The sequence below is a fragment of the Gambusia affinis genome, linkage group LG07, assembly GCF_019740435.1.
Source record: "Gambusia affinis linkage group LG07, SWU_Gaff_1.0, whole genome shotgun sequence".
NCBI classification, from domain to species: Eukaryota; Metazoa; Chordata; class Actinopteri; order Cyprinodontiformes; family Poeciliidae; genus Gambusia; species Gambusia affinis.
Window position 1 is genome coordinate 27,463,277 of NC_057874.1, and position 18,113 is coordinate 27,481,389.

At 40.4% G+C, this 18,113-nt stretch overlaps 1 protein-coding gene across 2 annotated transcripts in view; it reads left to right on the forward strand.

The window, feature by feature from the left end:
• The window catches only part of si:dkey-49n23.1 (semaphorin-3D), a 51,375-nt gene that overhangs the window by 12,913 nt on the left and 20,349 nt on the right, over positions 1–18,113 (forward strand). For both annotated transcript variants that reach the window (XM_044120978.1, XM_044120977.1), the window contains exons 2-6: positions 7,143–7,335; positions 14,938–15,092; positions 16,181–16,243; positions 16,408–16,527; positions 17,506–17,596. In XM_044120978.1, the coding sequence (XP_043976913.1) occupies positions 7,173–7,335; positions 14,938–15,092; positions 16,181–16,243; positions 16,408–16,527; positions 17,506–17,596 (592 nt within the window). In that variant the 5' untranslated portion in view covers positions 7,143–7,172. The remainder of the gene's footprint in view (positions 1–7,142; positions 7,336–14,937; positions 15,093–16,180; positions 16,244–16,407; positions 16,528–17,505; positions 17,597–18,113) is intronic.

Below are 18,113 nucleotides of genomic sequence, written 5' to 3' on the forward strand. Positions count from 1 at the left end.
AGTCTGTCAAAGTCATCCTGGTTGTTAGTCTTCCAGGCGGAAGGTCTAGATTGTTCTTTTAGTTGTTTCTGTCTGATACCAGACTGATTTCAGCCGTTGAACTCATTCAGACAGATGGAAGGTCCTAAACTCAGGGGATCAACCAGTGTTCCAGAGTTTGAGGAACGGTTTAGTGGTTATTGATATGCTTTAGCTGGATCTCCTTCTTCTACATAACCCAATGTAACCACATTAATCAAAAATAAGACATGAAAGATAGATTCTGTCCAGCTTTAATCATCACTATGGACATTTCTAGTCTGAATTATGAAGCCATTTTGAAAACTAAAACTTTTTCCTGCACCAGTTAGTTTCCTGTTGGCTTTTCCAACTAATAAATCACCTTAATGAGGATGAAATCTGTTCTATGTACTCCTTAGAAAAAGGGAAATCTAATTAGATCTGAGATATTTTGCAGGATAAAATGTTTCATGAGCTCAGTGCGATTTTATTTGATCGTTGTTTTTCTACATGTGTGAGCAGTTGGTGGCAGTCAGAAAGCGCCTAACAAGACAGAAATGAAGACATTAATCTTCTCTCCATCAGCGTGGCTCCAACAGGAAGTCATGTGTTACAATGAGGCAAAATGCTGGCGGTGGATTAACCATAATTCCCTTTAATTTGCTGTAATCTCTGCATCGTCCACACAGCTCGGGGTGTAGCTGAAGGAGCGATCTGGAAATGCTTTAGTTGATGCCAGAGAGGAATCTAATAATGGAAGTGTTTCTCTCTGTTTCACTGCTTTGAAATCAGGAACAACAAAAAGGTTTGAATCCAAATGACCATTTTAGTCTGAAATTTTCTGCTTTCGCTTTAATCTTGGTGAGAAGGTGGAGGTGCTGGGCCAGGAAGTTAGGCGAGATGTTCGGCCTTTTGAACTAAAAACATGAACAACAACATTGTTGGCTCTGATTCAATCAGCTGCTGCTTCATGTCTGCAGCTCCAGGTTTGTGCTTCCTGTTGCGGAGATCCTGCTAAAATCTCTGAAGAAATTCATTCAGTTGTTATTTTGTTAGTTTTAGTTTATTATAACAACCTTGCTCTGAACAGTCATGACGCATTTATCCAACTTTTACATCAATAAAGTGAGACGTGCGTCATAATTTTACGCCACAAGAGGCAAAACGCAATAAATCCGGACGTAAACAGCGACGGCTGAAGCTAAGCGTCCTGATCCTTTCCAGCAGATGGCGGTAATGCACATGTGAACGTTGCTTGTCAACTGTCATAAAAAAGAAGAATATGACTGAAGCTGTCGGTGCCGACAGTTTGATTGATTCTTTCTCAAGCCCTTCATCTGGTTCTGATCTGGTATCGATGCTATCGAATCTGAAGATCCTTAAAATTCATTCAAAGTCGTCAGCAGCCATTATTACTAACGTAATCAGAGCGCTGCTGAGTGACGTCTATGTTCCCACCTACGTGGGAGCGGATTTGAAAGGGATTACTCTGGTTCTGGTGGGCTTGGACCTGCAGGTCAGAGAAACCATTCACACAGATCTGGTCTTACTGGGACCATGATCCAGCTGACTGACACTCACCGCCCCTCATTAGGAGGCCTGGTGAGCAGTGAAAGGAGCATCTATTCACTGGATCTGCTGGGAACACTGGGACCAGCAGCGGGGAGGAGGAGCCTGCGGACTCCTAATGGCGCTGAGACAAAGACCAGGCTGCATGGGAAACCTGAACTCCCAGCTTCCCTCAGGTCTGCATCCTCCTCTTCATCATCTTCCTCAGCTCTTGTCTATGGAGTAAAGGAAGCCGCTGACGGCTGTCAGTCATGCTGAGGTTAACTACAGTTAACCAAAACTATCACAATAACAAAAACTGAAAGTGAGAAACCATTTTATTATCTGAATTAAATAAAAACATCAACAAATGGGAAAAACTAGAACTTACTGGAACTATATTCCAATTAGAGTTTATGTATCTAAAATTATAGAGATAATATCCCTTGTTTAGTGTTTATTAATCTATTTATTAGCCTTTCGAACTGATGGGAAATAGATTTTATTTCATTGTCAACTTATGGCATTTTTACAGAAATCCGTACTCCTCCTGGCGTTACTTAAGTTAGTCTCCAAAAAGGCGACAACAAAAGTTGGGAGAAAACGCAAGAATGGCAATAAATGAATACATTTATTGAAAATGTTATTTTCTGTTTAGTATTTATTACTCAGTCGATGTGTATATATAAACAGTATAATATTTTGACCCTTTTGAATTCTGCACCTAAAAAATTTACCAAAGTATGAAAAAACTAACAACATTAAACTAATAATTTCTAATAAAAACTAGGAAACACACTGTAAAAACTAATTAAAACTAACTGAATTAGACAAAAAGTCACAACAACAAAAAACTAAACTATAATAAAAAACCCAAAACTATCGTGAGCCTGCTCCATACATGGATGTTGCTCTTTACTCCTGCGCCGCGCCGCGCCGCCATTCTGAGAGTTTTTTTTCAAACCTCCCACCTGGACTGTGTATGAAATATGATGTTGCTTTCTGACCTGAGCTGCTCTAAAAGAAAATGGCTCCTCTTAGATCTTCTGCTTGCCTATCACTCTTTAAAGTTTGACATAAAAATGTGAACGACAACAAACGTTTTCCAAGTGGTTCTGGTCAGAACCGGGCTGAATCGAGCCACTGGTGGGTGGTGCAGGGTGGAGGGTTGTAAATCAGCCTCGGCTCAGATCACAGAGCCAAATAAAACCTTCAGATGGAAAGAAATGCTGCAGAAACGGAGCGCAGAGATTCCCAGCGAGGCAGAATGAAGGATCTGCCGCCTGAATGGTCTGGGACGGGATCAGAGGAGATGGCGTCCTCCTCCGTTACCGTCCGCAGCCTGAACTCCCACAGACCCGGTGAGACCAGAAGATGTTGCCATGGTGACAGAAAATGCCGAAAATCTCCTAAATGCAGCGGATCGCATCATCGAGTTCCAACCAGCGTTATTATGGATGGCAAAAACAAATGACATGACAAAAACTGAAATCGAGAAAACATTTTTATCTGAAATAAATAAAAACGGTAACTAGTGGGGAGAAACTATAACTAGTTAGAACAATATTCATAAACCTAACTAAAACATACTCAAAGCAGAGATGCGTTTTGTACTTTTGAATCTATTTATTAACCTTCAGAACTGATGTGAAGTTGAGTTTTATTTTTCACACAAGCAGTTTTTACCAGCTAATTACAGCTGGTCCGGAGCACTCCTGAGTGCAATTCATGTCATGATAGCAAATTTTTCTGAACAAAAAATTGTCCCAGAAGTTACTGCAATAAATGATCATGTTGGTTAGAGTCTGTTTTCAAGGTGAAGGTATAATAATGCAAGAACACATTCTCAAAGATTGAAAAACTTTAAATTCTAATGAACATTTAACATTGGAAGTGTAAGAAATTTTAAATATCTAAAATAAATAAACAAAGCCACAAATAAAATGAATCATGAAGTCAACCAAAATCTAGCTGAGACTAATTCAACAAACTGAAGATCTTTGTCATCCAGTTTTTGGTCGAAAGGGAGAAAATAAATCTTCCAAATGGAAATTTTTTTGTTTTTAGAAAATGTATAATGCATTAATTGATTTATTGCTGATGTTGAAAAATTAATCTTCTGTTGAGTATTTCTTACCCAATCAATGGAAACATAATCACATTACAATAGTTTAACCTTTTGAAGATCTCCACATAAAAATTAACAGAAGTTAAAGAAAAAAAACTGAACTATAAATAACAAAAACTAAACTGAAACTAAGCAATATTTAACTATTAGAAGCTAATAACTGTCTAGGTCCCTCTAGATAGCATGACCACTGATGATAGCGGATAAACCTTTTTAAAAGGTTGATTGACAGCGCTAAGACCCGCCTCCTGGCTCTGATGGACAGCTCAGGGAGGAGTTGGAGGAGATCGATCTTTTCACAGATTATCTGCCCCATTTTATACCGTCATGAAATGGTGACAGTTTTAATAAATATGCAAGAAACTTTTTTTAAATAAAAGTTACATAGTGTGGCTTTAAATGCTTTGGGTCAGACGTTCAGTGAATGAGCAGCAGCAGGCTGTCTGGAGACAGACTGAAGAAACAAACTCTGGGTCTTTCCCCTCTAACCCGGACACAATACCACAGCCATCCATCTAACCAGACAGCCGCCATGCATCACTCTCATTGCACAGGTCTGATTATATCCACACAAAGGCAGAAAAAGAGCTTCATCCATGATTCTGCCCACACATCTTCTGTCACTTCTCAGACATGTTGAGGAATGTGAAATGCCCCCAGCAGTCATCACCAGATACATTTTCCCAGACGTTATTGCAGACTGGAGACCACTCCAAAAGCAGGAAGTGGACTACTGCGCAGGGCATTCTGGGTAAATACAACCAAAACAAGGACGCTAATCTACTGCTAACAGGAGAAATGGCTTCCAACCGCTAAAATCTGATGCTACTCCAATTTCGTTTACATTTTGTGAAGAAGGAAGTTGCGCTCAGTGTCTTCTTCAGATGTTTTTTTTGTTTCTTTCTTGATGCAGCGCCCCCGCAGGCGAGGAGGGGAACAGGTTGGTTGGTTTGACAGTGCGGTGGGAAAAAAAACCACAGTAGCTGTAAATGTAACAAACGTTACAACTTTGGACATCAATCCAACTGAAAATACCGACCTTCAGGTGGGAAACATCCTCAGGTGGAGATTTGGGTTTTGTCTGACTGCTACAGCAGAGACTCCACTCATGTTTTCATTTGATGCTTTTGAGTTTTGGCAGAACCTGGTAGCAGGCAGATCGTTTTACGTCTGGCTGCATAAAACTAAAAGCTGAAAAGTTTACCACTTTACACCAATGATAACCTGATTAATCATCAATATCTTCCATTCTGTGGATCAAGACCAACACTAAGATCTGCTGTCTTCATGTTCTTTAACCTGATGCCATCTGGAACATCATCTGACCAACCGAGTCTGTTTCAGAACCACGAGGTCCGTTTGCTCTCTGCCAGAGCGTGACGTCAGCCCGGTCTCTCTTCCCAGGAACCCCCGGGGACACGGACGACAACATTTCCTCCAGCACTTCAACTGAACAAGGAAACAACTGGAGGGGAGGCTTCCTCTTCCCAGAACTTCCCAGTTCCCACAAAGTTCTGGAAAAACACAGCTTGCATTTTGTCTGGATGGGTCGTCTTGATCTAGACCCGTTTGTTGGTTTGTCACTGGAATGAAAGAGAAACTCCTCCAGCTTAGAGTTTGAACCGGTGCTGGGATTCAAGGGGAGTCTTATTTCACATTTCAGTAAATTGTTTTTGAAAAAAAAAAAAAAAGGTGTTTGTTGCCATGGCAACGGATGTGCGTGTTGAGTAAAACTGACACATACCAGTTGTTTTGAGTTGTTTTCATGTGGTTTTTAGAGTTACTTTCCCTTTGGTGCGGTGCACTGGAGCTGATTAATTTTGAAAGTTCAGTACACGATACTGGATCGTTTATTTAGTTTATTTCTACGGAATATAACCATCGCTATGAGGAACCATTCAGCCCGACTCTTTGGTGGATTAGTTCGGCTTCCCGCCGTTCCAGAACCAGAGCAGACAGAGTCCCCACAGACCCGTAACGATGCAAACATATCTGGACTCACGGCTATAATTCAACATTTTCTTTATTTCCTTGAACAAACATCTGGTTTCCGTGGGATGAGGACGTCTCTGATCTTCTGCCTTGTTCTGATCCGATCCAATTTACCTGGTCGTCCCTGAAGGATTCAGAGTTTTCTGGAGAGTTAAAGTGAAACCTGATCAGACCCGATCCGCAGCAGCAGAACCTCGGGTCAGATTTATTTTGGGGCAGCGTAGTTGAATGACCCCAGCCTCAGATTGTGCTCAGAAACATCCAGAAGGATTTAGAGAACCGCCCCCTCCAGCCGTCGGCCAATCAGGAGGCAGGAATGAAGCGTAAAACCCGGCAGAGCAGCAGGAAGAGATTTCCCAGCATTCCCTACTGCCAACAGGAACTCTGAAGCAAGAGGTCAAAGGTCAGTCTGGATTTAACAAAAACAAGGGATATCAGGATATTCATGAGAATATCCTGGAAAGTGATGGAAGATCTGGAAAAGAGAAAAGGGTTTGGGCGTCCGTCTGTCCATCCGTCCGTCCATCTTTCTGTTAAACACTGACGATCAGAACATTAGAATGATTCAGATCCAACTCGTATGTTAGGAGGAGTTCTGGTCCGTTTGGGCCGTTTCTCCTGCAGTAGCTGAACTCTTCCTGCATCTGGAGCATTGATGACCTCTGACCCTTGAGCAGTAAAACAGCACCGGTGCCTCAGAGATAAACACAGGCAGGTTCTGCAGGTTCTGCAGGATAGAGCCCACCTGGGGGTTAACTGCTTCTGCTTCAAATATTTCTATTATTTTTTTTACCAAATTTATGAATATTGTTCTTTTTGTTCTATTTGTCTCCAGAGGTGGATTAGGAGCAATTTGTCCTTTTTATTAACTTCAGCATTTCTGACAGTAAAACATCCCAGTTATGCATCAGTTCTCGTGTTTGGGTCGTTAATCAACATGATGAAACTCTTCATCAGGCTCAGTTCTAGGCTTTGACTAGGTCACTGCAAGGGAAGAATCCAGGAAAGATTTGCAGCCGTCTGAAATGTGTAGAAGAAGCAACACCTGCTCCTTTTTATGGAGAACATGGAGAAGCAGCATTCATCTTCTATCCACCACCAATCTGGAACAAACTTTCAGAAAACTGCATAACAGCCGAAACACTGAGTTCCTTTAAACCACAACTAAAAACCCAGCTGTTTAGAGTTGCTTCTGAAACATTATAGATGGAACATTGATCAATATATTTGATGTGTATTGATTATTTTGATGATCAGACTCGTCAAAATGTAATTTTTCTGGTTTCTCAATTGGTGACTGTATGATGTTTTTATGACTTTATTTTTGTGTTTTATAATGTAAAACACTTTGAACTGCCTTGCTGCTGAAATGTGTCGTACAAATACATTTTATTGATTGATTGGTAATCAGAAGAACATAAAATAAATAAACATTTAATAAGTCAACCCGACCTTCTGCCCTTTTCTCCTTCAGTTGGAGGAGCGACTCGTCGGGTCAGAGAAGATGCTACGATCGGCTGCAGGTCTCAGAACCAGAACATCCCCTCCTCTCATAGCAGCCACGTTTCTGCTCTGGCTGCTGAGTCTGCAGCCTTCAGAGTCCAGAACCGGCCCAGAATCCAGGACCTGGAGCCAGACCGGGCCGCGGCTTCAGCTCTCTCACTCAGGTAGGAAACGGATGTGTGTCTGCCTTTAAGACCAGCTTTCCTGTTTTCTGTTCTACTGAGGATCGGTGTGGCCCGTTGGACCCGGTCAGGCTTTGTTTGAAAGGGTTCAGTGTTTGGTGCTTCTGATTTAACTCTGACTGGAAATAAATTATTCAGCTTTCAGCTCCCTTTGTTTATTCGTTCACCTCATATTTAGCAGTAATGATTGACAAATCAGAAACTGTAAAATATTTCCGGTATTCAGTTTAAACATAATTTCTGCTCCAGTTCTGACCAGCATGTTTGCAGTGATGAACACAGATATCATCATTTCCATTTTCTCAAAATCTGTGCCACCAGAACACTTTGACTGGAAACCGTAGATTACACTGGAATTACCTTGAGTCAGCTTGTTTAATATGTTTTTGTTTTTTAAATGTGGAAAGTGTGGAAAATGTTCAACTACCAAACAAAATAAAACCAAATTATGCTCTATGGGGCCCCCTGATGGTAAGCAGGTGCTTAAATCACATTTGCCTTGGGCCGGCTCTGGAGGTGACATTTTATTGCAGTTGATATTTGATTGAAATCTTTAGTTTAACACATTAAATGACAGAAACACAGAAAACCATGTCAGACTTTATCAGTTCTGATGGATCTTCTGGAAACTTTTGGTTTTGGTTTTTCCACTCCTTCAGCTTGTCAGAAACTTTTTCCACATTTTGGAGGTAATAATTTGGACTCTTTGGTTTTATGTGGAAGTGAAACGGTAGCAGCTTGTGGTTGTGAGGGGAAGCAGTGAACGCATTTAATGAACTCCGAGTTTCTCCTGCTGCGTTCGTGGCTGCAGGACAAACAACCGTCCGCCTGTAAACTGTTAATCACGCAGAAACTCAAACGGCGGCTTCAGGGCTCAAAACAAACATAAACACACTTATCTCCACTTCATTCAGGTGAAAACCTTCAATCCATCTGAACACATTCATGTCTCATGTCTTCCACCTTTAGATTATGGCCAACTAGTGCCAAAAAACCCAACAGTAAATAATCCAAAGCACATCAGTTTATTGTCACCATTTCTAAATTGTGACTAATAAAAATCTAGCAAACACTCTAAAAACTAATTAAAACTAAATATGAAATAAAATTGAACTGTAATGACAAACCCAAAACTATTATGACTGGACTGCAGAAGGGTAGGAAGTTGCATCATGGTATGGGTAAAATGAATCCAGCATTTCTGACTTGTGTTGTTCAAAAATCTGAACTAAGCCAAAATCCAGCTGAGTCCAGCCCTAAAGAGAGATCAGCTCTGACTCAAACTGTAAAACGTCTTTTCCTCTCCACTCTGCATGAGAGCTGAAATGTTTGGAGTCTGGGAAACTCTGTGGGAAGCGTTGCTACCTTCACTCCAGGGACGATCCTCAGCTGTTTGGACATAAATCTCATTGCTCTGCAGATGAAACAGATTTCATGCACCATGGTTGCTTGGTAAAAAATCTGAGATCTGATTCCAACCTGGACCTGAACTTTCCCAGGTCACACAGCCTTTCTCTCCGATTCAAACCATTTCAGTTCATCACCAACCCTCAGATCTACAGAGGAGATGCTCAGAGGTCACCGGGTCAACCAGGCTGCAGTACGGCGCCGGTTGGTAGCCCTGAACTGCTGATCTGCCATAACGTTGGTTCTACATCCACTGATTGGATCTTTCGCTCACGTTTATCTCACTTCCTTCAAATCCTTCAAGCTGTTGGACTCAGATTAGCTATAATCCATGCAGATTGATTAGTTGTTTTGGGCTCAGCACACATGGAGCGACCGACGTCAGCGAAAGACAAAAGGAGCATTTAACTCTTTGTGTTCAATTGACACAAGGCCATTTTTCAATCAATCCAGATGATTTGTCCAGTGGGATCTGGGCTCGGAAATAATCTGGACCCTGTATGGAAGCAGCGATGGGTCAGATTTAGAGGTTGATGGTTTCCACCTCGTCTTCTTAACTCTTCAGTCTGAGTGTCTGTTGGAGCCCAAAGTTTCAGGGAAAAAGACCTCTGGGTCAGCTTGACATCTCTGACATCACTTCCTCCTCGTCCTGCTGCTGCTGGTTTCCGACGCTCCAACCAAAACAAGCTGACTTCATGTGGGACTGGGATGGGAAACACCTACATTCCCATCATCACACACACACACACACACACACACACACACACACACACACTCTGCAGCTCAGTCTGAGGTGTGTTTTTGGGTCGTTGGATAAAAACATGCTGCGTGTTTCTGCAGGAAATCTGTCAAAGCTGATTCACATCCCAAAACATCCAGACAGAGGAGGGCAGGAATGTGACCTGTGGGTGTGTGTGTGGCTGTGTGTGTGTATAGGTGTGTAGGTGTGTGTGAGAGACAGTTGGTCCCCTACACTGTTACGCTGTCAACCTTGACCTTTAACTTGCTCTGATTACAGTTTGTAAGTTTGAGAGGAAAAGAGTTAGAACGAAAGAGCAAAATGTTGTGAGAGGTTTATAGAAGAGATGAAGGATCTAGGGAAGGAAGGGAGGAAGGAAGGATGAGACTGAGGATGTTTCCTGAGTTGAACAAAGCAGAGCTTCGAAGGAATGGAGGTGAGGGGAAATCGAGTTCTTTATATCATGGTGCCTTCAGGTGCAGTCCATCAGAAATGCCTGTATTTTGTTTCCATCAACTCCCAGGGTGATTCCTAATCCTCCGGCGTTGAAGGTGATCGTAGCGTGTTTGGCATGTTGATGCGTTCTGATAATCAGGAGCTGAATCTCACAGCTAGCCGTAACTCTGGGTGTCTCAGCTAGCATAGTTCACATCCTCAGCTAGGATAGTTCACATCCTCGTAATGAAACAGAAAATTAAACTGCAGCAGAGATTTAAAGTCTGAGCAATAATTCAGAACCTGCAGGGAGGAAAGATGAAGATGGGAGGGATGACCTTACGTCTCATACGTTTCATTGAGCAACTCGTGGACGTAGTTTCTGTGATCCCAGTGGTCTGATTGGATCCAGAAGCTTCTTCCTGTTCAAACAGAACAGTTCTGTTGACACCAGCTGTCTGGAGTGTTGTTCTGCAGGTTGCCATAACGGCGTGAAGCCAGAGTGTTTTTATATCTTCCCGTCTAAAACTACTGGAAAACCTGAAGTCAAAGCATAACAGATTTCCACTGACTGATATAAACTCTTGGCTGCTTCTTCAGGGTTTCATGTCACATTTTCCGCCCCCCCTCCTGATATCTCCCACAGTGTTTACTTTTCATTTTCTGGCTGATTTGCCATCATGGCTGTTTGATGGATGAAATCCTGGAGGATTGGAGAGAAAAGCAGAAGCTCCATAAATAACTTCCTGGGCTTAAATCTCCTCCTCCAGTTTTTTAATTTTTATTTTTAGCAGCTTTGTTCTTTCATCATGACATTTAAGTGAAGAAGAGGAGACTTTTCCTGAACACACTGGTCACTTTTGTAGAAGGATTTCCAGAACTACCAGTTTGCATTTTGATGACTTCTGAGGACTTATAGGTCACCCTTCTTGAAAGCACAGCTTTCTGGCTATTGATCCAGAAACTCAAACGTTACTTTTCTAAAATCTAAAAGGAATGTTATCGATACATTACTGATTCGAGGTCCCACAAGTTTGAACTGGAAGTGATATGCGCCATCTTGGTAGGCAAGTGCAGCACAAAGCATAGATGAATCACTGCAAAAAGAAAGTATATGGACACTGCAAGAGAAATATCTATCAACAAGATGGCTGCTGTGGGGATCGATTCGCATGAGACAGAGAAGGAAAATATGCCAGACGATGTGGACAAGCTGCCTCCAATCTCATTCTGACATAGTTTTACTACTTAGTGAACACAAAGTGTTTGTACAACATGGAGACGCTTCATGGCCTGAAACCTGTGGATGTTTACGATAAATGTTTAAACGGCTTTGTAAAGGACCTACAGGCTCTTCACATGAATAACAGGGTTCTGGTGACTGGCAGAGTAAATACATGTAGTAACAAACACGTAGTTATGACCTTTAACCTTTCATTATTAGGCTACATGTCTGTCTTAGCTTGCAGATAAAAGTTACGGTAACACTTTATTCGATGGGTTGTGAATAAGACTGTCATAAACATGACATAACATCTGTCATTAACACGAGTAAGTCTTCATGAATATTCATGCCTGTTGTCATAAAGTGTCATTTGATAAATCATGGCACTTTTAATACGAAGTGTCATGTTATTCAAAATGTCTTTTTTATGACAACTTGACGTTAACCAAGAAGTCAAGATCTGACAAAAAATTATTATAAAATTATTTCTGATTAAACTTCAAAAATTATGCAGCTTTATGTTATTAAAGCTAAAGTTTAATCAGTAATACTTTTATAACAAATGTGGTGGAGCTGGTTGACATTTTGACCTTTAAACTTTCATTATTATCTTCAAAGCACAAATGCAGAAATGTAGTCACTTTGACTTGAAGAGGATGGCAGGGCTGGTTGATCTTTCATAACCTCTGGAAACTTTTATTAATATCTTTAAAATGAGAGTGGCACAAACAAAAGATTTTGCAGCACAAATGTATCATAAAAATGTGATGGGGCAGGGGGACAACTTCACTCCGGTGTACAAGTTTCACCATCCAGGATTAGTTTGTAGCACCTGAACTAAACTAATGCAGTAAGTTCTGTGTAATAAAGACACAAAGCAAAGCCGACAAATGAGGCTTGAGAATCTGATTCGACTTGTTCGTCACTGATTGAGTTTCTAAGCTGTTTCCATCCATCTTGTCTTGTTTTCCTCAGGCTGTGTAAACAAATCTGACTGCATTCTTCTGCAGTTCCTCAAATGTTCCTCTACGGCCGGCTGGCTAGCCGGGTCTCTGCCGTCACCTGTCAGCTCGTCACGGCTGTGATTTATTTCTTTCAGAACGGTGCAGCAAATGTGGCGTGCTGCATTCAAAGCCTGAACACGCAGCGCGTACGCATGAGTGACGGTTGTACTCTGCGTGCTCCGCGGGGGGTCGTTTCGCTCCACTCTCCTCACTGACAGCTCTGTTTGGTGCTGATCTGCAGAAACATGGACGTGCAAATTCAGCTGCAAGAAATTTTCTGCTTTCACTTAAGTTAAAATTTTGAGCTGCTGTTGTCAGGAAGTTTACAGGATGAAATGCAGAAATTAGGAGAACAAAACTTGTGATTTAATTTTTCTTTAGATACTTAAAAAATGTTGATCATGTTTTAGCTAGTGGTGGAATCAATTCAAATGTTTAATCGAACTCATCGTAATTAATTGAAACAACATAGCAACAAAATAAGCAGCATTTTCAATTCAAAAGCCATTTTTTTATTGAATTAATAGACAGATGAGGACAACAACAAAGATATTTATATTTTTGAATCTGTTATTTAGGTTATTCAACTATCAGATTGATGGACTTAAGGTTTTTCATGATATTTTGTGGTATTAATGTGATATTGACTGAGAATCATTTATGTAACTTTATGGCTGTGACTGAATGATTCAGCAATCATAGCTACACAAACACTAATACTGCTCCTCAAAAACACATAAAGAAGTTTGATTTGTATCACTGAAAGTATCTATATTTAATCATATTTTCAAATGTATTTGTATTTATTGATGCTATTAGTGAACAAACAGTGGAGAAAGCTAACAATCCTGACTTTACGGACAGTTTTGGGGATTTTAAACATAATTAATTTGAATTTTAAATCAAAATTGTTATAAGAAATTTATTACAATAAATGATAAACAATACGATACATGCTTAGCTCTGCCGGCAGTCAAGAAAAGGGGCTTCATCCGCCATCGCTGCTGTTAGCGGATGTCGTTTGTGCGTCAGATTTACGGGAGTACCAGAAACGCACGGATAGAAAGGTTCCGACTGTTGCTTTTCTATAAAAATTCTCCATATTTAAAGCAGTTTTCTATCCACATTTTTAAAGTTTGGCTCCAGAGTTTTACTCATTTCATGAGAAAAAAAATTAATCAAATAACTGAGGGATGAAGTTACAGCGATAAATTGGTGACAGCTGTGAGGAACCTGCAGTCGGCCAGAAAAGTTTCACTTCCAATGAATGAAAAGTAGAAATAATTGGGAGCCTGATGGCTGCCGACGCCTCCTGCTACGAAACGGTTTGGATTCCTGAGCTCTGCTGTTTCTGCTTGGATTGCCGTTGGGTTGCAGCGGTTGGTCCTCCGGCTCCTCAGGCCTGAGCCGACAGATCATAAAGCTGGAGCTTCGGGGTTAATTTGCTCTGCTTCTCCAGGTTGTTTCATGCCTGCTTTAACGCCGCCTCCCCAGGGACAACAGGGGCCAGTCGGTGTGTGTGTAGCGTTAGTGTTGACTTTAGTTATGAGGCATTCAACCACAGCACAGAGTTACTAAAACACACAGAGGGAAGGTTTTCTCCTGACCTGCAGTGCTGGGTTACATTACTGTTGATTTATTAATATAGGAGCCGCCAGGTTCAAGCTGCAGTTATGTGGAAAAATGAACCAGACCGAGTGGCCTGGGTATGAGGTAAACTCAGAAACGTCTGATGATCAGTATGAGGAATTAATTTGTGAAGAATGAGGCCAAAACACAGAGGCAGAGTGAGAAAAGGCTGTAAAATCAATTTTAAAGGGGCAGTATTACATGTTTATAGCATTTATTTTTACCTTCATTTGTTCTAAAAATAAGATATATGTCAAATATGACTTAAAAGAAAATTCCCTTCCTCATTTAACGTGTTTAAATTGGGCCCCTGTCTCTTAAACAACGTTTTTACCTGTGTTACTCTAGTAGTTTGTATATTGAGCTCAGCAGTTCCACCAGCTGTTTGCTAATTGCTTCTGGATAGTTTGAAGGAGCTGAGAAGGGGAGGAATGAGGCAGAAACTTGGAAACTGCAGCTCTCAGGAGGAGCTGTACCTCTAAGGCGGGGCTAGGTCCACCCAGGGGTTTTGCCTCAGCTGAATGGTTGCCGTGGAGATTAGAGGATTTCTCAAACATGCATGAAAGAAGTTTTTGATGAGGGAATAACATTGTAACCTGATGAAAAGCTCAAAAAAAGTTGGTTTTACATTAAACTGATACAGAGAAACTAAAACATGACCTGGAGGTTATAGAGCACAGCAAGGTGGTTATAGAGCACAGTGAAGGCTCATGTTACTGAGGGGAAGCAAGCACTTCTGGATCCAGAAAGATGAGGGATAAAACTCGGTGTCTTCTGTCTAAAAGTATGTAAATAAAACGTATATAGGTTGAAATTATTGCTTTATAGAGATGGAGACCTGCTGTTTGTGGGACACCAGATGCTGCAAGCTAGCAGAGCTCTTGGAGCTAAAAACATTACGGTTTCTGAACTCCGCCTTCTTCCCTCTGATTGGTTGATAGATATAGTGCTTAATAGCATCTTTAGTTTTGATCCAAAACGCTCCAGTTGTTCCTGTTTAAACTAAGATCTGAGGTCCGAGAGACTCGGCATCCTGTGGAAACGCAGCGGCTATCTACTGTCTCCTTTTAATTTTGCAGTTTTAGGACTGAATGTATGAAGAATTTTGTGGTGAATAAACCCCTGAATGTTCCCGACTCTTCCAGATGTGAGGAACGGCTCAGCGGTCTACTGGGGCGCCGGTGTTGGCGGGGGCTACCAGGTCCTGCTGCTGGACGAGGACAGAGGATGGCTGCTGGTTGGAGGGAAAGACCACATTTACCTGCTGAACTCGGACAACCTGGACCAGCCCGTCCACAAGGTGAGGTGTTGAATCTTTCTGATGGAGGCCTAGAGCAGAACCAGAACCAGAACCTGAGGTCAGAAGCAGATCTTTAATGTATTGTGGTGCTAAGCCGTTCAGTGATTTATAAACTAAACGTATTTTAAAGTCTATTCTCTGAGCTACAGGGAGCCAGTGTAGGGACTTTAAAACTGGTGTTTTGTGTCCATCTTCCTGGTTTTAGTGAGAACGCCAGCAGCAGCATTCTGGATCAGCTGCAAAAGACTTGACAGAGAAACTATGGTGATGAGTAAATAGTGGGCGACAATAACAGTTGCTTAATGATTACATGTTTGCAGGTTATCAACATGTAATTAGATGTTTGTCGTTATGAGTTAGCATTCAATATAGTTAGCATTAGCAAGGAGGTCCGGATTGGTTTTGAGATTTTAAGCTGAATGAAGCCTAACCTTTTCAAAAACAACATAATAAAATATTTTAGGGATTATTACAGTTAAAATAGTTTATGAACAATTCTGTTTTTATTTCCTGTTTTTAGGGTAATTGTTGGCATTAGCATCAAGTTTTGCCTCTTCTTTCACAAACTGTAAACAGATGAGATTAGAAGATGATACTGAAGGAATAAATAACTAACAGTTACTTTCTAGCCAGTTACTTTCTAGCTAAATTAATCCATCATTTTCAGCTAGCATGAGCAACAGTTAATATTAGCATTTGCTGTTAATCTGGGATGTTACTGATTTCAAACTCCTATAAACAATTCTGTATCATAATGCAAGTAGTAATTAGAAACAGACGCTTAATTATAAAATTCTAAAATTATTTAGCTAAATTTGATTCGAACTTCATTATAATTATTTACATTACCAGTTGATCCCTACTTTTTCTGTTTTCCTAATTTCCTGATCCCTAACTAAGCAACAAATCTTCAGGAGATTATCAATATTTATAATTGGGTAACTTCTACTAATTATCTAATTTCTCTTTAATTTTGGACGTTAGATTTCAGGGTTTAAAATTAGCAGGTATTTCCATTAGTGGTTGATTCCTTATTTGTTTCAAATTTAAGTTAATTATTTGGATTGTTTCTTTATTTTCTCCATCAGATCCACTGGCCTGCAGCTCGAGAACATGTGGAGCACTGCAGGCTGGCAGGCAAGAGCCTGGAGGTAACAATAATTATACTAATGTTTATTTATTTCTCACCTCAAATACTGATCATCCTTTGTAGGATTTAAGAATTTAAGTCATTTTTTTTCAACCTACTGTTTTTCTGTGTTTTTATCTGTTAAACACATTCTGGATGTTCATATTGTTTGTGTTTGACTTGCAGAGAGATTGTGCCAACTTTGTCCGCGTGCTGCAGCCTTTCAATAAGACTCATGTTTACGTCTGTGGCACCGGCGCCTTCAATCCACAGTGTACTTACCTGCAGCTCAGCCAGAACCCAGAGGTACCAATTATTTGGTTATTTACATTTATTCACCTTTAAACTACACATTGATTAACTGAAAGTTGCATGTCTTCCATGTTCTCAGAGATATGTTTCGTTCATTTGAGGAAAGAGAGGAAATTTTAAAGAGTTTCTGGAAGATTATGAAGAAAAGGAGAATATTATACAATGCTGAGTCTTTTTTGTTGCTGTTATTGTTTAATACTGTTTTGTATTACAAAACATAAATAAATCCAATGTAAGAATGTTTAAAATGCTTCCAAACAGTTGGAAATTATAGACTCGTTAAATAGTACAGAACTCATTCTTTGTGTTATAATCAAGCAGAAATAAACACTTTTTTCTTTACTATTGCAGTATTGTTGTTGTAAAATGAACATTTATGCTTATATCTAAAATATGAAACGGCAAACAGGAAGTCAATTGCCAGTTCTGACTGTGGCTCTATGGTAGAGTAATCGTCTTGCAATCGGAAGGTTGTAGGTTTGATTCCAGCTTCCTCCTGCTACATGTTGATGTGCCTCTGGGCAAGGCACTTAACCCCAAATTGCCTACCAATCGGTGTATGACTGGGAGTGTGTTTGTGAGTGTAGATGGGAGAATGTGACTCTAGTGTTAAGCGCTTGGAGTGGTCAAAATGACTGGAAAATCGCTATATAAGTTCAATCCATTTACCATTTATTTACAGGCACAGTCTGAACCAAGAGCAGATTTACCAAAATAACAATTTAACTTTAATGGGGTCAGAAAGAAAATTCAATAAAAACGCAAAGAATGTGCAAAATCTCACAAAGCAACTAACAGGAAATACAAAAGAAAACCTGCAGAATATCTATTTTTTTTAAATCGCTGGCAAAGAAACACTAAATTAATTCTTATTTTCTGTAAACTTTCATTGTCTTTTTCTCTGATGTGCAACAAAATGGAGCCAGAGAATCTTCCTCGCTCTTCATCACTCTTTCTGTGTCCGTCCTGCAGGAGCCGTGGTTCAGGTTGTCCCACGCCGTCGAGTCAGGACGAGGAAAGTGTCCCTTCAGTCCCAGAGAGCCGTTCGCTGCCAGGCTGACTGGTACCACGCACCTGTCCTCTGGGCTTTTCATAGCTTAGTTTTATTTCGCTGTGATTTTTAATTTAATTCAGTTTGTCACAAATAATTTTGGAGTGTGTTTGTTAGTTATTATTAATTAAATGTTTAGTTTTTGTTTGTTTTTTATTAGGTATAGTAGCAGTTTTAGTTTTTAGGCGCTGATTTCAAAAAGCCAAAGCATTGTGGTTATGATTACGTTGATCGGTTAACGGATACTTGACAGAAGATACCATTTTCAAAAAATTTATTTAATTATTGTTGAACAACAAACTCACTATTCACAGACCAGCATAAGCACCGCCTGGTGTATGGAGTGCCATTGCTGACGTAAACTGCTTGCGTTGTATCCTCACATCAGTTCGAAACGTTGATAAATAGATTCATAAACATAAAAACAAAGCATATCTATAATCTCAGTATGTTTTAGTTTGTATTATTAACACACAGTGTAGTTCCACTTAGTTATAGTCCTTTCCCCCATTAATTACCATTTTTATTT